This window comes from Juglans microcarpa x Juglans regia, chromosome 2S (genome assembly GCF_004785595.1).
Source record: "Juglans microcarpa x Juglans regia isolate MS1-56 chromosome 2S, Jm3101_v1.0, whole genome shotgun sequence".
Taxonomy (NCBI): Eukaryota; Viridiplantae; Streptophyta; class Magnoliopsida; order Fagales; family Juglandaceae; genus Juglans; species Juglans microcarpa x Juglans regia.
In genome coordinates this window covers 5,077,356-5,090,368 of record NC_054597.1, presented here as the reverse complement: position 1 = coordinate 5,090,368, position 13,013 = coordinate 5,077,356, and the positions used below count along the sequence as shown (strand labels likewise).

Sequence of the window (13,013 nt, the reverse complement as noted above, 5' to 3'; positions counted from 1 at the left end):
GAAATAGATCACTCGTCTTATTGAAATACCCCTAGAAGGTGCACAAAGAGAAGAATCATCAAAATTCTCTACTTTCCCCTCATCACTACAACAATTGACTCCGTGATAGGATGCTAAACTACACACTACTAACGATCTTGGATAACGTTTCTTTACTTTTCAAGGATTTAAAAGAACAGCTATTTGAACCCCATCAAAATCATCCACATTGAATACCTTACAAGTTCATGGATGTAAACGAATAGCACACCCTTGAACGCATGTATGCCTAATCTATGTAGGGTAGCCGCTCGGTTCAGAAGTACAGGTTGCCCTGCATAACTTCTTTCTCGAGTATTTCTCATACAATTGACTATTTTTTTCTCGGATTTTACACTAAAAGAAACCTCCAAATAGGGGGGGGGGGGGGGGGGGGGGGGGGGGGGGGGGGGGGGGGGGGGGGGGGGGGGGGGGGGGGGGGGGGGGGGAGAGAGGCATCAGGATGCAAGACCTACCCACAAATTTGTCATGTCTACAAGTTTATTTATCTGAGAAAAAATACTATATTCGCACCATTTTTCTTCAAGAATACAACTGATAGCCTTTATATACAGAGAAAGAAGCTCATGTAAAATTCAGAAAAGAAAAAGGGGCCAGGCAATTTGACAACAACAAGCTGTGCAAGCTAACAAACCCTCAGAATTGGGTGTATGAGACCAGGAACCTCCTTTGAAGACTCAGAGCATGTTACAACCAAATATGACAGAATGTATACTCACATTTGGAGAAGATTATTCACGGTAACAGCAACAGAATTTGTTTGCAGTAAGTCCTGAAAATGGTGTATAGGGTCTTAAACAGATTAGATGATTCTTGAAAGAAAGAATCAACTTTTTAGAGGTTAGAGACGCAATATATTCCCAAATCCAAATTATACCTGCAAAATTATGTCATCAGGGATGTGTGGCAACACCTCCCTTACAGTCTCAGCCATGGCAAGTATGTTTGCCATACTGTCATTTGCAGGGCGTGAGGCAGTCCTCATATGTAACCCATTGGTGCCGCCAATGTATCTGCCACCACCAGCAGGAGGAATGGGTGGACCAGTTGTGGCAGGCTGAGAGGGATTTGCAGGCCAAAGATTCCATGCACCATCTTCAAGGGCAGTCTGTGCATAGGTTTCTCCTACTGATGCAAGGCGCCTCATCATCATCTGAACCCTCCCTAATCCAACTGATCTGATAGCAGTAGAGGGTCCAGCTCCCTCAACCCCCTGGCTTGGCCAAGTATGCACCCAACTTGAATCCAGTCCTGTACCCCTATGGGGCAAGAAGAGGAAGATTTCCACAAAAGAAACAAGAAAAGCGGTTTAACTTACTGCATAAACACCCATGCATAAAAAATTGCTTGTTGTATAGCGTTTAAAGAGATCACCGAACTTACATCCAACAGAACAGGTTCTTCTGCAACTTCTTAAACATAAAACAGTTATGGAAGTGTATAAACGGCTATATTGATTATTACATATGGAACTTCTGTGGACTCTTCTTTGTTGTTTTTTTTTTTTTCTAAAACTGCACTTTAATTTGTAGCTGGCCCATGAAACATTTTATCAGGCAAGTCATTATCTATAAACATAAAACAAAGCCTGAAAAATGATGAAAGATGCCAGCTGGACTACTGGTAGAGTTACAGGATGGAGATTCAGATACCCCAAACCTAGGTTCAAGTCAGATTATCCGAGTGCATTCCAATGGCAGTTATGCTTTTTTACCAAGACGTAGCAAGGCCCACTAATTTCAAGGTCCACACAAAAAACTACAATGACATATTGTAAAAAAGTGAACCTCCAAGGATCGTCTTCCAGAGGGTTCTGCGTCTGATTTGGAAACACTCCAGTAGGTAGGGTATGCCTGGAAGCGTTTTGGTGATCAAGTCCGGCGCTTATTTGATGTGCAAGCTGCTCATCACTCAGAACTTCTCCAGTACGGTGGTTAGCTTCATTTGGAGGTCTGCCAACAAAAAGCGGCTTTCGACAAGTAGGACATGTATATGTCTCACTAGAACCTTGATCCAACCTGGCATAATGGGTAAGCTTTAGCATGACTCAGTCTTGAAAAAGATGAATGCTAACCAAAAAAAGGCGAGTCATACCAAGATCTCAAGCATGCAAGATGAAAAAGATGCTTGCAGTGTAGCTTTTTAGCCTTAGCCATGGGTTCCTGTCAATGGCCAGTTCTTCAACTTAGAAGGATGAATAATAACTAAAGGGTTAACAAGAAAAGATCTAATCATACCCTACAGATGGCACATTCATCTTCAAATGCTTGTAGCTCTTCAGCTGTTGCATTGGGAAGGGCAGCATGAAGAGCACCTAAAGCTTCTCTCAATTTGATGAATCCTTTTATTCGCTTCAAAAGAGCACTTAGCAAGGCCTGATCATAATTTCTAAATTACTCATAGATTGAGCAACATTGGATTTAAAATAACCAAATTAAATGAATATTGGAATGTTCTGATGGAAAGTAGGATCAGATATATGTTTACACGTATATTTAGGAAAAGGATTGCATCCACAAGATGGAATGCCATGCCATGAAGCCACCAAATATGCACGTAATGACTGAGTGCCATTAAAATTGTTGCTATGTCCAGGGAAAACCCCAAATTCCGAATAAGAATGCCTTTCCATTCTGATAATGAACCTGCAGTCACACTCCTTAATCAGAAAATTTAAGTCCACAACAATCAGCTTAAGTTGAAGAAAATCACTGCTTTCACATTAGTTTTGGAGTGTATTCCACAAAGTAGTTTGTTCACCCTTTATTTCAATCACCTGGAACGTGTGTGCGTGCTCCTACTTTACATGACAATACTAAAGTCTAAACATACACATTGAGAGAAAATAATTTTTGATAAGGACATTGAGAGAGAAGATTTACGAAAAATACAAACAATAGGAAGGAGATTCACGAAAATACAAACAATTAACAAAAAAAAAGAAATGAGAGAACCAGTTTATCTTTTTAGATGGTTAATTCAGTTTTTTGAGCAGCCAATACCAGCTGTAGGATGAGCTTCATATAATAGAAAATAAGAACATCAATAGATTCAATACAAACATGTCAGATTTAGTGTGCATGTTCCAATTCCTTCAATATTCTTTTCCCTAGAATTTTTAATTACTTTTTCTTATATGGAAGGTGGATGTGTTAGGGAGACATGTCAAGATAGTGAAAGTGAGAAAAAATAACCTGCTGCTGATGTATCAAAAAGTTTGAACCTTTGGAAATTTGTATTACTCCCTGCTGAATGATGGAGCCATATATCAAGCAACTGAAATCCATGAACTAAAATAGCCTGCAGAGCATATTTCATAAACCAAACAATCAAGTCAACCTGAGTACTGATATCTCCCAGGATCTTTTGGTTTGATAGGTACTGATATCTAACAGGATCTAACAGTTTTACCTGCAATGTCTCAAAAGCAATACTGATGGGCTCAAAGAATAACAACAGAAACATAGATGATCCCAGCGTTCTATATATTACTAGACATAGCCTAATCCTGCTCCAAAAAATAAAGTATAAATAAGAAAATGACAGCATAGATATGCAAGGAGAATATAGGAAAAGACAAACATGGAGAAAAAGAGAACACGGGCTCTTCGTAGTATTTACTTCTAATAATTCATAGTCTCTATCTTATTTTACACAAACAAGGCCTGTACATAGCCAAAACAAAACCCTAAAACCATATGGACACCATCTACAATGAAACTTAATGTATATGGTACCAAATCAAGACCCATATTATATCCCTTTAACAGAGAGACTCACTATACAGGGATGGCTATAGAAATCAAGACTCCTGAAAAAACTTTAATTACTAAACACCGAAGGGTCCTACATAAAATAGAGTGCATCAACTAGGCTGCTGGTCAAACACCTATCAAGCACTTTCTTGGAGCCTTGTAAAATGTTGAAAGAGTACCTAGCAAGCAATCACGAAGAAACCCTTATAAAATAGCCATGAGGAACTCATTACCAGAGGTAACTGCAATTCAATCTGTACCTGGATAACCACCAGTAATATTATCAACTTTCTACATTTAACTTCTACAAGTTTTGATACTCCAGAATTTGATACATAGCATAAATAACAATTGCATGAATGGCAGAACACGTGAAAACCAAAGTACTTGTCTAGTTACTCCAATCCAAAAAATCAAAGTTTTCAAACCTTCCGAACGCCCATCAAACAGTCCACACAACAAAACCAAAAAAAAATAAAAAATAAAAATGAACAAAAAGGAAAACAACCATAAAAATGAAAATAAATGCAAATTAGTTTTTTAAACCTAGATTAGAGAGAGAGAGAGAGAGAGAGAGAGAGAGAGAGAGAGAGAGATTTAAAAATACCAAAAATAGTCAACAGAGAGGACCAACAATAACACCGAATATACACGAAAATATGCCCAAGGAGTAGCAGAAGGGGATGCATTCAAGCGTTCAAGTCGATCTCTGGCCAAAGCTTGAAACATCTGGATAATAAGCAGAAGATGGTTAGAGAATATGCTATTCTTCTGTATCAAATACTAAAATGAGAATGCCTATCATGAAATAGTCTAATGTACCTTCAGAGAACATAGTACAATCAACCAGATTGACCACAAGCCTGCTTGATATATTGTTGGTGGAGCAACCAGTGGTAGAAATGTCCCCTGCTCGATATTCATCACCATACACAATCTTTTTATACGAGTAAAAGTATTTATAATGGCAAAGTAGTCATAGCCCATGTACAAAGGACGTACACAAGAAGAAACGCCTAGTTACATCAACAGACATAATTACCCAACCATAAACATTGACTTCCTTCTCTTGATTGGTAATCAACATAAGCACCTCATGGGACATGAATGCATGAGCTTATCCACCAACCCATTCTTCTAGGGGTTTTAGCCTTTTAGGAGCCATTTGGCCTTGAGATCATTAGCATGAATATTGACAAAACAATAGAGCTAGCAAAACTATCAAGATAACATCAAAGTTTCAATATATAGATGCATTTTAAGTCCATAGACTTCCTATGAACCCCATTTGCTTACATCATCCAACTATCTCTTACCACATCAGATTTTCAAAAGTTAACAACCAAGTTGCTCCATGGTAAACACAACCATAATAATGATGATGATGATGATGATAAATTATAACAACAATAACAATAATAAAAACAACCCTTGTAAATTTGTCAACACTTTTAACCTTAAAAACCAAAAAGTGGAGAATTGTTTAAAAATACTTCCAATTTTCATTGATTATAGGGGATCGGCATTCACCTTAGTACAGGCCAAACATGAAACAAATCTAACAGGTACGTGCCTGAATGGGTTTAGGCCCAGTCAAGCATAACAAAGCCAACCAAAGAGCTCTAGGCCAAAGGCCCAAGCCCAGCACTTCATTAAAGTGTACTGGAAATACCCAAGGTCTCAAACAAGGGGACTGATCAAACAAACTAACCAACTCCAATCCATCACCAACAAAGGCAGGGTGCTGTCGAACACCAAGGTGCTACAAGGCTGACCAGGAAGATCACTATATTAAACCAATTCATCTGGAGATTGACTAACAAATATCTCCATGTTTTCAGGATTTGAGTGGGTAGAGAAATGTGAGGAGGCCTTCCACAAGCTGAATAGATACTTGAGCCAGCACCTGCTGCTCAGCTGAACAATAGAGGGGGAGATCCTGTACTTATACCTGGTAATCTCACCCACGACAATCAACTCGGCATTAGATAGCCCACACAATTAGTTGAATCATCAAAATCCAACCACTAAAAGCACTAGAACATCAGCTCTACACTTCGAGTTGGTAGAGGGGACATTTTGAAAGATGCTTTGTGTTTGGTTAAAGAAAAAATTATACTTCACTAATTATGGGCTCTAAAAGAGAAGGAAAAATGATTACCTTCCCAAAGCTTCCTGCATCAATCTTTTCTCATGACTTGCGGCTGTTGTATGAGAAGATAATAGTGTAGTTCTAATAGATATGAGTAAAAACAAATTTTAATTTAAAATGGTAATGAAAATACCTTTTAGAATCTCCTAGTCATAGGTATAACCAACTCTTGATGGAAATACATTTTGGAAAACCCAGAGACTGATTATGTACTAATATAAGAGGCGTTTATTGTGGAGCAAATTATTCTTAACCTCTTCAAAAAACAGATGTGTAAAGAGATAATTAAATGGTGCATACAAAGGATTTTATAGAAATTCCTTATTGAGATCAAATCTAATTATATATATGCATGTATACAGCATATATACACGTAGCATTTCTAAACTTGATCTCTATCAAAACATATTAAATTGCCATCAACATTTAGCCATCAACATTTAGCCATCCACAACGCAAAGTCATACTTCTCCTCAAGTAAATTGTATTCATTAGCGATCAATACACTATACCATGGTGGAAACCCCATGATATGAAAAGAATGACTCTGAGAGACATGTAACACAATTTTTTGGCACCACAAATTAATGGACCACCAAACAAATCACCATAATTTCTGTTCCTTTCTTTCCCTCCCAAAAATCTGCATTTTTGCTATGGCCAAAGGCAATGACCTTGACTGCTGGTGATGAAGACACTAACTATGAACTATAGTTGAAATTGATCGTATCAATCAAGTGCGTTTTTCTTTTGCTGGTGATCAAAACAACAACTATGAAGTATAGTTAAAAATTGATTGCATCAATCAAGTGGAATTTTCCTTTATTTTTGCATCAATCAAGTGGTTTTTTCTTTTATTTTGGAATTGAAGTGGATAAGGTTCATATCACAACCACATTAATTATTTACAAAGGCCTCTGTGCTTTCACTATAGCCAGCCATAACTAGACCCACCACCAACCACTGTCTTCACCATGGATCTCCACCAAACAGCTGCCAAACCATCATAACTCCCTCATCAAGCCCAACCACACCCAAATTTGCTGCAGCCACAATCAATGATAGCCAGCAGAACCAAACCCATTTAGGCTGCTAACACCACCACCAGAGGCCAAAATAATAATAATAAATGCACAAATGCAACAATGTATTACATAAATTTCAAAGTCATAAAACTTGAAAAAAAAAAATCTTCATTTTTTGTATAATAAAGTAAGGTACAAATCTTCCAACAAGTTCTATACATAATCCTATGAATGTTAATGGGAAAGAATCCCAAACACTTGTAAAAGAAGAAAAAGATTATGTGTCATTTAAATAGATGCATATCACCATTAATCATGATCACAATATATTTTTTTCTACAACATGAAAGTTTACCTTGTAAATAACATAATTGATAAGACGTTCCAATAACTTCCTAGTTTCAGAAGGATACAACTCCGCAAAGAATAGAGTCTGCATGTGAAATATATAAATCAGAATTGTCAAGACAAAGTTACCAGTCAGAAACATTCATCATAAAATAGGAGCTTTGTAAGACCACTGAATGAATAGTTGGTGGGGCTAGACCATTGTTCCACCAGGGATTCTATACAGTTTCATGACCATTATTTTGAATCATGTGCGAATTTTTGATAAGAAAAAAGGGTAACTTCCCTTCTTTATTCTTTTATATAAGTAAAATTCAGTTCATTAAAAGTGTGGAAGGGAAGAACTCTAGTATGCATGATGCATACAAGAGATAACCCCTTAATGATTAGTGTGAACTTTCTTAACTGTAATCTGATTTCAAGTTATTTGAGTTCATTTAAGTAGCTCCAGGCTAGGGATTAACATGTCAACATGAAAGCTTAGATGCTTGTATGACAGGACTGCATGTATGACCATACTAAACCGTGTTCCAAGGTTAGTGATCGTCTGGTATAAGTTCTCTATTCATAAATTTCAGAAGTCTGCATCATTCCAACAATCCAGTAGTTAATAGTGACTGCTTTAAACCTCAGTTTATAACCATTCTTATTCACTATTGACCAACCGCAAATCCAAGGCTGTCCTATAAGTAAACTATTGCAAACCCCTCACCTATTTCCGCGATCAAAAAACACAAACAAAAAGATGATTGATAAGTGTATATGAATGTCTGCAATCCATCTCAACCCCCCCCCCCCCCCCCCCCCCCCCCCAAAAAAAAAATGATGAATGAAATGAAAAATGGAGAACAATGTCCACTAATAAAATTTATCTTATTTATAAAAAATTAAAATGGAGAACAATGAAACAGGTTGCCAGATTATTGATACCCAAAGCTTTCAGATGACCAACATAGGTCCCCTCAAAAGTGGCCGATCGGGCACAGTCATGGAAAAAGAATGTAACGCTTTGAAGCTTTACACAAACAAATGTTCCAAAAGACCAATATTCAATCCATATATAGCTTTTGCCTTTTTTATGAATCCATCTTTGTCACTCTCAATCATTCAGAGATAACCTCAAAATAGCAGGCCTTCTCACTTAGTTTTCCACAAGGCCAAATAATGATGCATAGGCCCAGGCAGAAACAGTGCCATTACAAGTTTTTAATTATTTCCATTAAGCTCAGCATGTCTCTATTTCCAATGGCATACACTTATTGGGGTTCATTTCTCAAGGCTTTTAAAAAAACCAAAGAACCCATTTAGTAGAGGATAAGCGTATAGAATTATGGTTAAATACAATCATAAAACCCATTATCCTGCCAGAGCAGTTGAACACCAAACTCCCTGAAAAAATAAATAAAATCAACCACCTTTCCTCAAAATCTAGAGAAAGTTGGTTTCCATCTTAACCAATGGCATGCAGTCTTTATATCCAAATGATCCGTTTTACAGGAAACACGCCAATTAACTATTGCAGTCATTTATATTGCAAATTTGTTTATTACCATTCTTTCCATCACTCAATCACCATGGCATCAACAGAGTAAAATGCACATTTAAAAAAAAAAAAAAAATCACCTCCTTCATGGAAATAACAAGTCCTATGGCAACACCAGTAATATTCACAAAATGGACTTGTCAACAACGGTGACTAACCACTAAAATCCTTGTGTACTAAAGAGAAAAATGCAAATATTTATGTTTCTCTACTATACATTGCTTAAATCAACATACAGTCCAGATAGTTCATTGATCAACACAAAGTCATGATTGCTTGTTAATCAAAATTCTCTCAGTAAAATAGCAACCTTACCTTTAGACATAGAACAAGTAAAACAAAGACATTGAGCACAAAATTTGTTAGCAGTCCAATGGTGGCATAAGAACCCAAAAGCAGCTCAATGACGCGGCTCGCATTCTCTGAGTGAATAAACTTCTCACTGATTAGTCCATTTGATTTTAGCTCATCTAAAGACAATTCAATCCGGAGTCGCAGACCAACAAAGCTTAGCACCGTAGACAACACCGAGATGGCTATATAGCGCGCACCCATTAGTATGGACAATAAATACAATAAATTCAGCCTCTTTACCAGAGCACAACTCCCAAATTTTCATCAACACGTCATCAACCTAACTCTTGGAGGATTAGAATCGCGATTAGAAATGAAGTGAATGGTGAGGCACAAAACTTAAGGTAGCTTCAAATCCAACCAAAACTTACTAAAATGGCACTAAAGCCCACAAGATGAAGTCCAAAAACCTGTGCCCAGAAAAAGTGAAAAAAGATTGATAAAATAACCAGTTGACGCATCACACAAATCAACCAAATAGAAAAACATAATTGACAGACTATATAGTGATAATGCTCAGTTCGTCGCTAAGAATATGTGTAAGACTTTCATTTCTTCGAGACCCAAACAGCGAGAACATAAAGAACGGATATTTCTGTCTCTTTTTTCTTTTCCTTTTTTGCAGCTAGAAGAATTCAAATGTGCAATAAAACATTTAAAGTCAATTTACGGATACATGAACTAGAAAATTCTGGTATCGATCGTGAACATCAACTAAATGTTAGAAATTTCAACCGCAAAAAGGAAAACAAATAAATTTTGGTGAACCCCGAAAAATTAACCGGAGATAAAATAGAATTAGCTAGCGGATATACTGTGCGAATATGAAAGTGGAAACATTATCTATGATCCTCTGATTTCAAAGCATTTTGGAATAATTGAGGGAGATTTTGAGAAAAAGATTAAGCAAATGACAGACCTGTTCGATCTAAAGACGACACAGCAGTTACTTCGGTCTGCCTTTCTGCAAGTTTCATCGGACTCGCGTTTTGCACATTTTTTCTTCTTGCGAACAGGTAAAAGCGACATCCCAATGATCACAAAAGAAAGCTCGAATATTTATCGTACTTTATATATATAGATTTTGATTTTACCAAAAAAAAAAAAAAATTATAGATTTTGATAAAGTTTGAATCATAAATTTTGCTCAATTTTTATTTTAATTTTGGAAGAGTTGTCAATCTTTTTGTATTATAAAAAATGAATTATAAAGCTCAAGGGAAATTTATATTTTACACATTTTCTGATAATTTGATTGCGTAAATTGCTTTTTTTTATTCGTATTAATTATTAAATATTAATCATCACATATTCATATCTTCTGATACTGTTGGAGAGGTGAACATTAAAAAAAAAAAAACTAATTTTTCTTCTCACTTTAAAATAAGAATAATGTTATTTTATCGTTTGAAATTATCCGCTCAGATGACTTTTTTGACGTAAAACTACCATGTGATGCTACGTAGTTTATTACAAAATTTAATAACATAAAAGGAGCACAGAAAATCTTAAGTTTCATCTTACTCTTTTTATATTCACCTTTTTGGTTTGAATAATTTTTTTTGTGTCTTTTTTAATGAATCACAAGAAACGATCTGAGTGGTAAGTTTCAATCGACCCAATAGCTATACTCTTAAAATAATTTATAGATTTGTAATGTTCTAAAAGACTCTAAATTTAATTCATTAATGACATTTCCAGCTCATTAAGCATAAACACTATCATGTTTTTGGCATCAAGTTATTAACACCACATAAAAAATTATTAAAAGTAAAAAATACAAATTTTATTTACAAACTGTTATAAAGGACGCACAATCTAGATTGTTGAAATAACATAATTTAATTTATAAAAATTATATTAAAATTATATTTCTTGAAATTAAAATCATGTCATATGGATGATGTAGATGTTGTGGAGGACAATGACTCCCAAAAGAATTCTGGATAGTCACAAAGATATCAGAAAGGCTTTGCTACTCATCATTTATACAGACCACACTTATTTTAATTTTTTGGTTTTATTCTTTTAAAACTAATTAAAGTATTATACTCGTTATTCATACACTATATATTTAGTAAAAAAAAAAATTATATATTGCCTAATGTATAGAGATGATGAGTATAATTTTTATTATCTGACTTCTCTCATTAACCACACTATGGAGGCCATCTTCAAGGATGATTTTACCTCTTCCATTCTGCATCTTCGAATATCTCTCTTGATGACATAATTTGGGGCATCAAAAGTTGACCCGTGACAACTTCTCCATTCACGTGGAGTTCTGTTACATACAGTAATTTTTAAATATTGTTTATATACTTTATTAATATAATTGATCAAAATAATTATTTTATCTTAAAAAAAAAAGTGACGCAATTAATTATATTAACAAAATACGTAAGGAGTGCGCAAAAGTGACTGAACATATAATTTTTTATTGTTATATATGATAATCACACCATTAAATCAACGATGCTACTAAAATTTAAAATATATAATTATATAACATATGATTTATACTTGATCACGAGAGAGGATATATTAGACTAGCAATAACGTTAGATATATTACACCGCGCATTCTATGTTGTTGGTATTACGTGATTCGATTTCTAAACAAATTCTAAATATTTAAATCTTATAAATTAAGTCATTTCGCAAAAACTATGTGAATGATATATCTTCAATAGTACAATGCTGATTTGTAAGTTAAATAACTCATTAAAATGTTCTAAAAAAAAAAACTCATTAAAACAGGAGTGTCCGTCGAGGGGATGGACTAGAAGATTCAGGGGCGTTATATAATTATATCAACATTTAAGGATGCGTTTGGTTGTAAAACTCAGTTAAAATCAGTCTAATTTTAAGTTAAGTCTAATATCTAAATACTTAACTCTCAAATTATTAAATACATCTCAACTCAAAATCTCCTTACACATGAGACCTACAACCTTTTCAATTTTCTATAAGAAGTACTAAACTAATCTTAATATTTAAACGTACTTTAAATTTAGTTTAGATGATCCCATGTAACTCTTTCTACTACTCAACTCATTACTATTCATAAAAAACTGAGTTCAATATCTAAACGGAGCCTAGACTTTGTTAGAGAATTCATTCTTTTTTCCAAATATCATTCAAACACGAATACTTTTTTATTTTAGATTTTTAACATTTTCATCTAATCATTATAATTTTTTAAGTAAAACATAAAAAAATAATTCAATTTTTTCAAATTTTAAAATAAAAATTATATTAGAAAATTATCTTCTAACAATTGTTTATCTCTTATCTCTTATTTCTCAAAACACAATAAAACATTTTAATTCAAATCATTTTACTATTATAAACATTTTATGCCATTTCATTCTCCAAATAGGGGACCTTAGAGAACTGGCAGCGAATTCGGTAAAATGCAGAAAAGTCTAAAATTTGAATGGATTGAGAGTCAAGATGCTGGCATTGGATTCGGTAAAACTCAAAACTCAAGCTTTGAGTTACAGGAAATTTAGTTTCATCTTCATATTTGAAGACTCACTATTCATAAGTTTATCTTATTATTTTATTACAAAATACAGGATACTATTAATTTGGGTTTGAAAATTAGTTTGTGAAATATTTTTGTTGGGTAATTAGGTTGAGAAAAAAAATTAGTTAGAAAACAATAATTTAAATATTAAATTAAATTATTAATGTATATATAGTTAACGTAATTGTAAAATATGAAAAAATAAATAAAAAAATTATTATTAAAAAGATAATATTATATTATATTTTGATGAATCTAATGACTAA

General features: G+C 34.5%; 1 protein-coding gene across 7 annotated transcripts; it reads right to left on the bottom strand.

Moving 5' to 3' along the window:
* Positions 1 to 501: 501 nt before the first annotated feature.
* On the bottom strand, positions 502 to 10,286 carry LOC121252189 (E3 ubiquitin protein ligase RIN2-like). 7 transcript variants are annotated; one of them, XM_041151701.1, is made up of 14 exons: positions 10,136 to 10,283; positions 9,588 to 9,626; positions 9,178 to 9,502; positions 7,327 to 7,404; positions 4,617 to 4,703; positions 4,402 to 4,523; positions 3,451 to 3,547; positions 3,234 to 3,339; positions 2,527 to 2,684; positions 2,277 to 2,414; positions 2,134 to 2,201; positions 1,827 to 2,057; positions 917 to 1,298; positions 502 to 811 (listed from the first exon to the last, which is right to left on the bottom strand). In XM_041151701.1, the coding sequence occupies exons 3-14, from the start codon at positions 9,415 to 9,417 to the stop codon at positions 755 to 757; spliced, it is 1,764 nt and encodes a 587-aa protein (XP_041007635.1). In that variant the 5' UTR covers positions 9,418 to 9,502; positions 9,588 to 9,626; positions 10,136 to 10,283; the 3' UTR covers positions 502 to 754. The 7 variants fall into 7 exon arrangements, 6 of the variants coding, with proteins under 6 accessions (XP_041007635.1, XP_041007637.1, XP_041007636.1 ...); XM_041151703.1 differs by having other exon boundaries at positions 9,178 to 9,496; XM_041151702.1 differs by lacking the exon at positions 10,136 to 10,283 and adding an exon at positions 10,021 to 10,126 and having other exon boundaries at positions 9,588 to 9,628.
* Positions 10,287 to 13,013: the final 2,727 nt, after the last annotated feature.

What these genes read in the sequence shown, in the direction of transcription:
- LOC121252189 (XM_041151701.1), bottom strand. Translation starts at nt 9,417, where the DNA reads ATGGGTGCGCGCTATATAGCCATCTCGGTGTTGTCTACGGTGCTAAGC. An exon ending in TTGCTTTTGAGACATTGCAG is followed by an intron (nt 3,340 to 3,450) that starts GTAAAACTGTTA and finishes TATGCTCTGCAG; the next exon opens with GCTATTTTAGTTCATGGATT. An exon ending in CTTGCATGCTTGAGATCTTG is followed by an intron (nt 2,058 to 2,133) that starts GTATGACTCGCC and finishes CCATTATGCCAG; the next exon opens with GTTGGATCAAGGTTCTAGTG.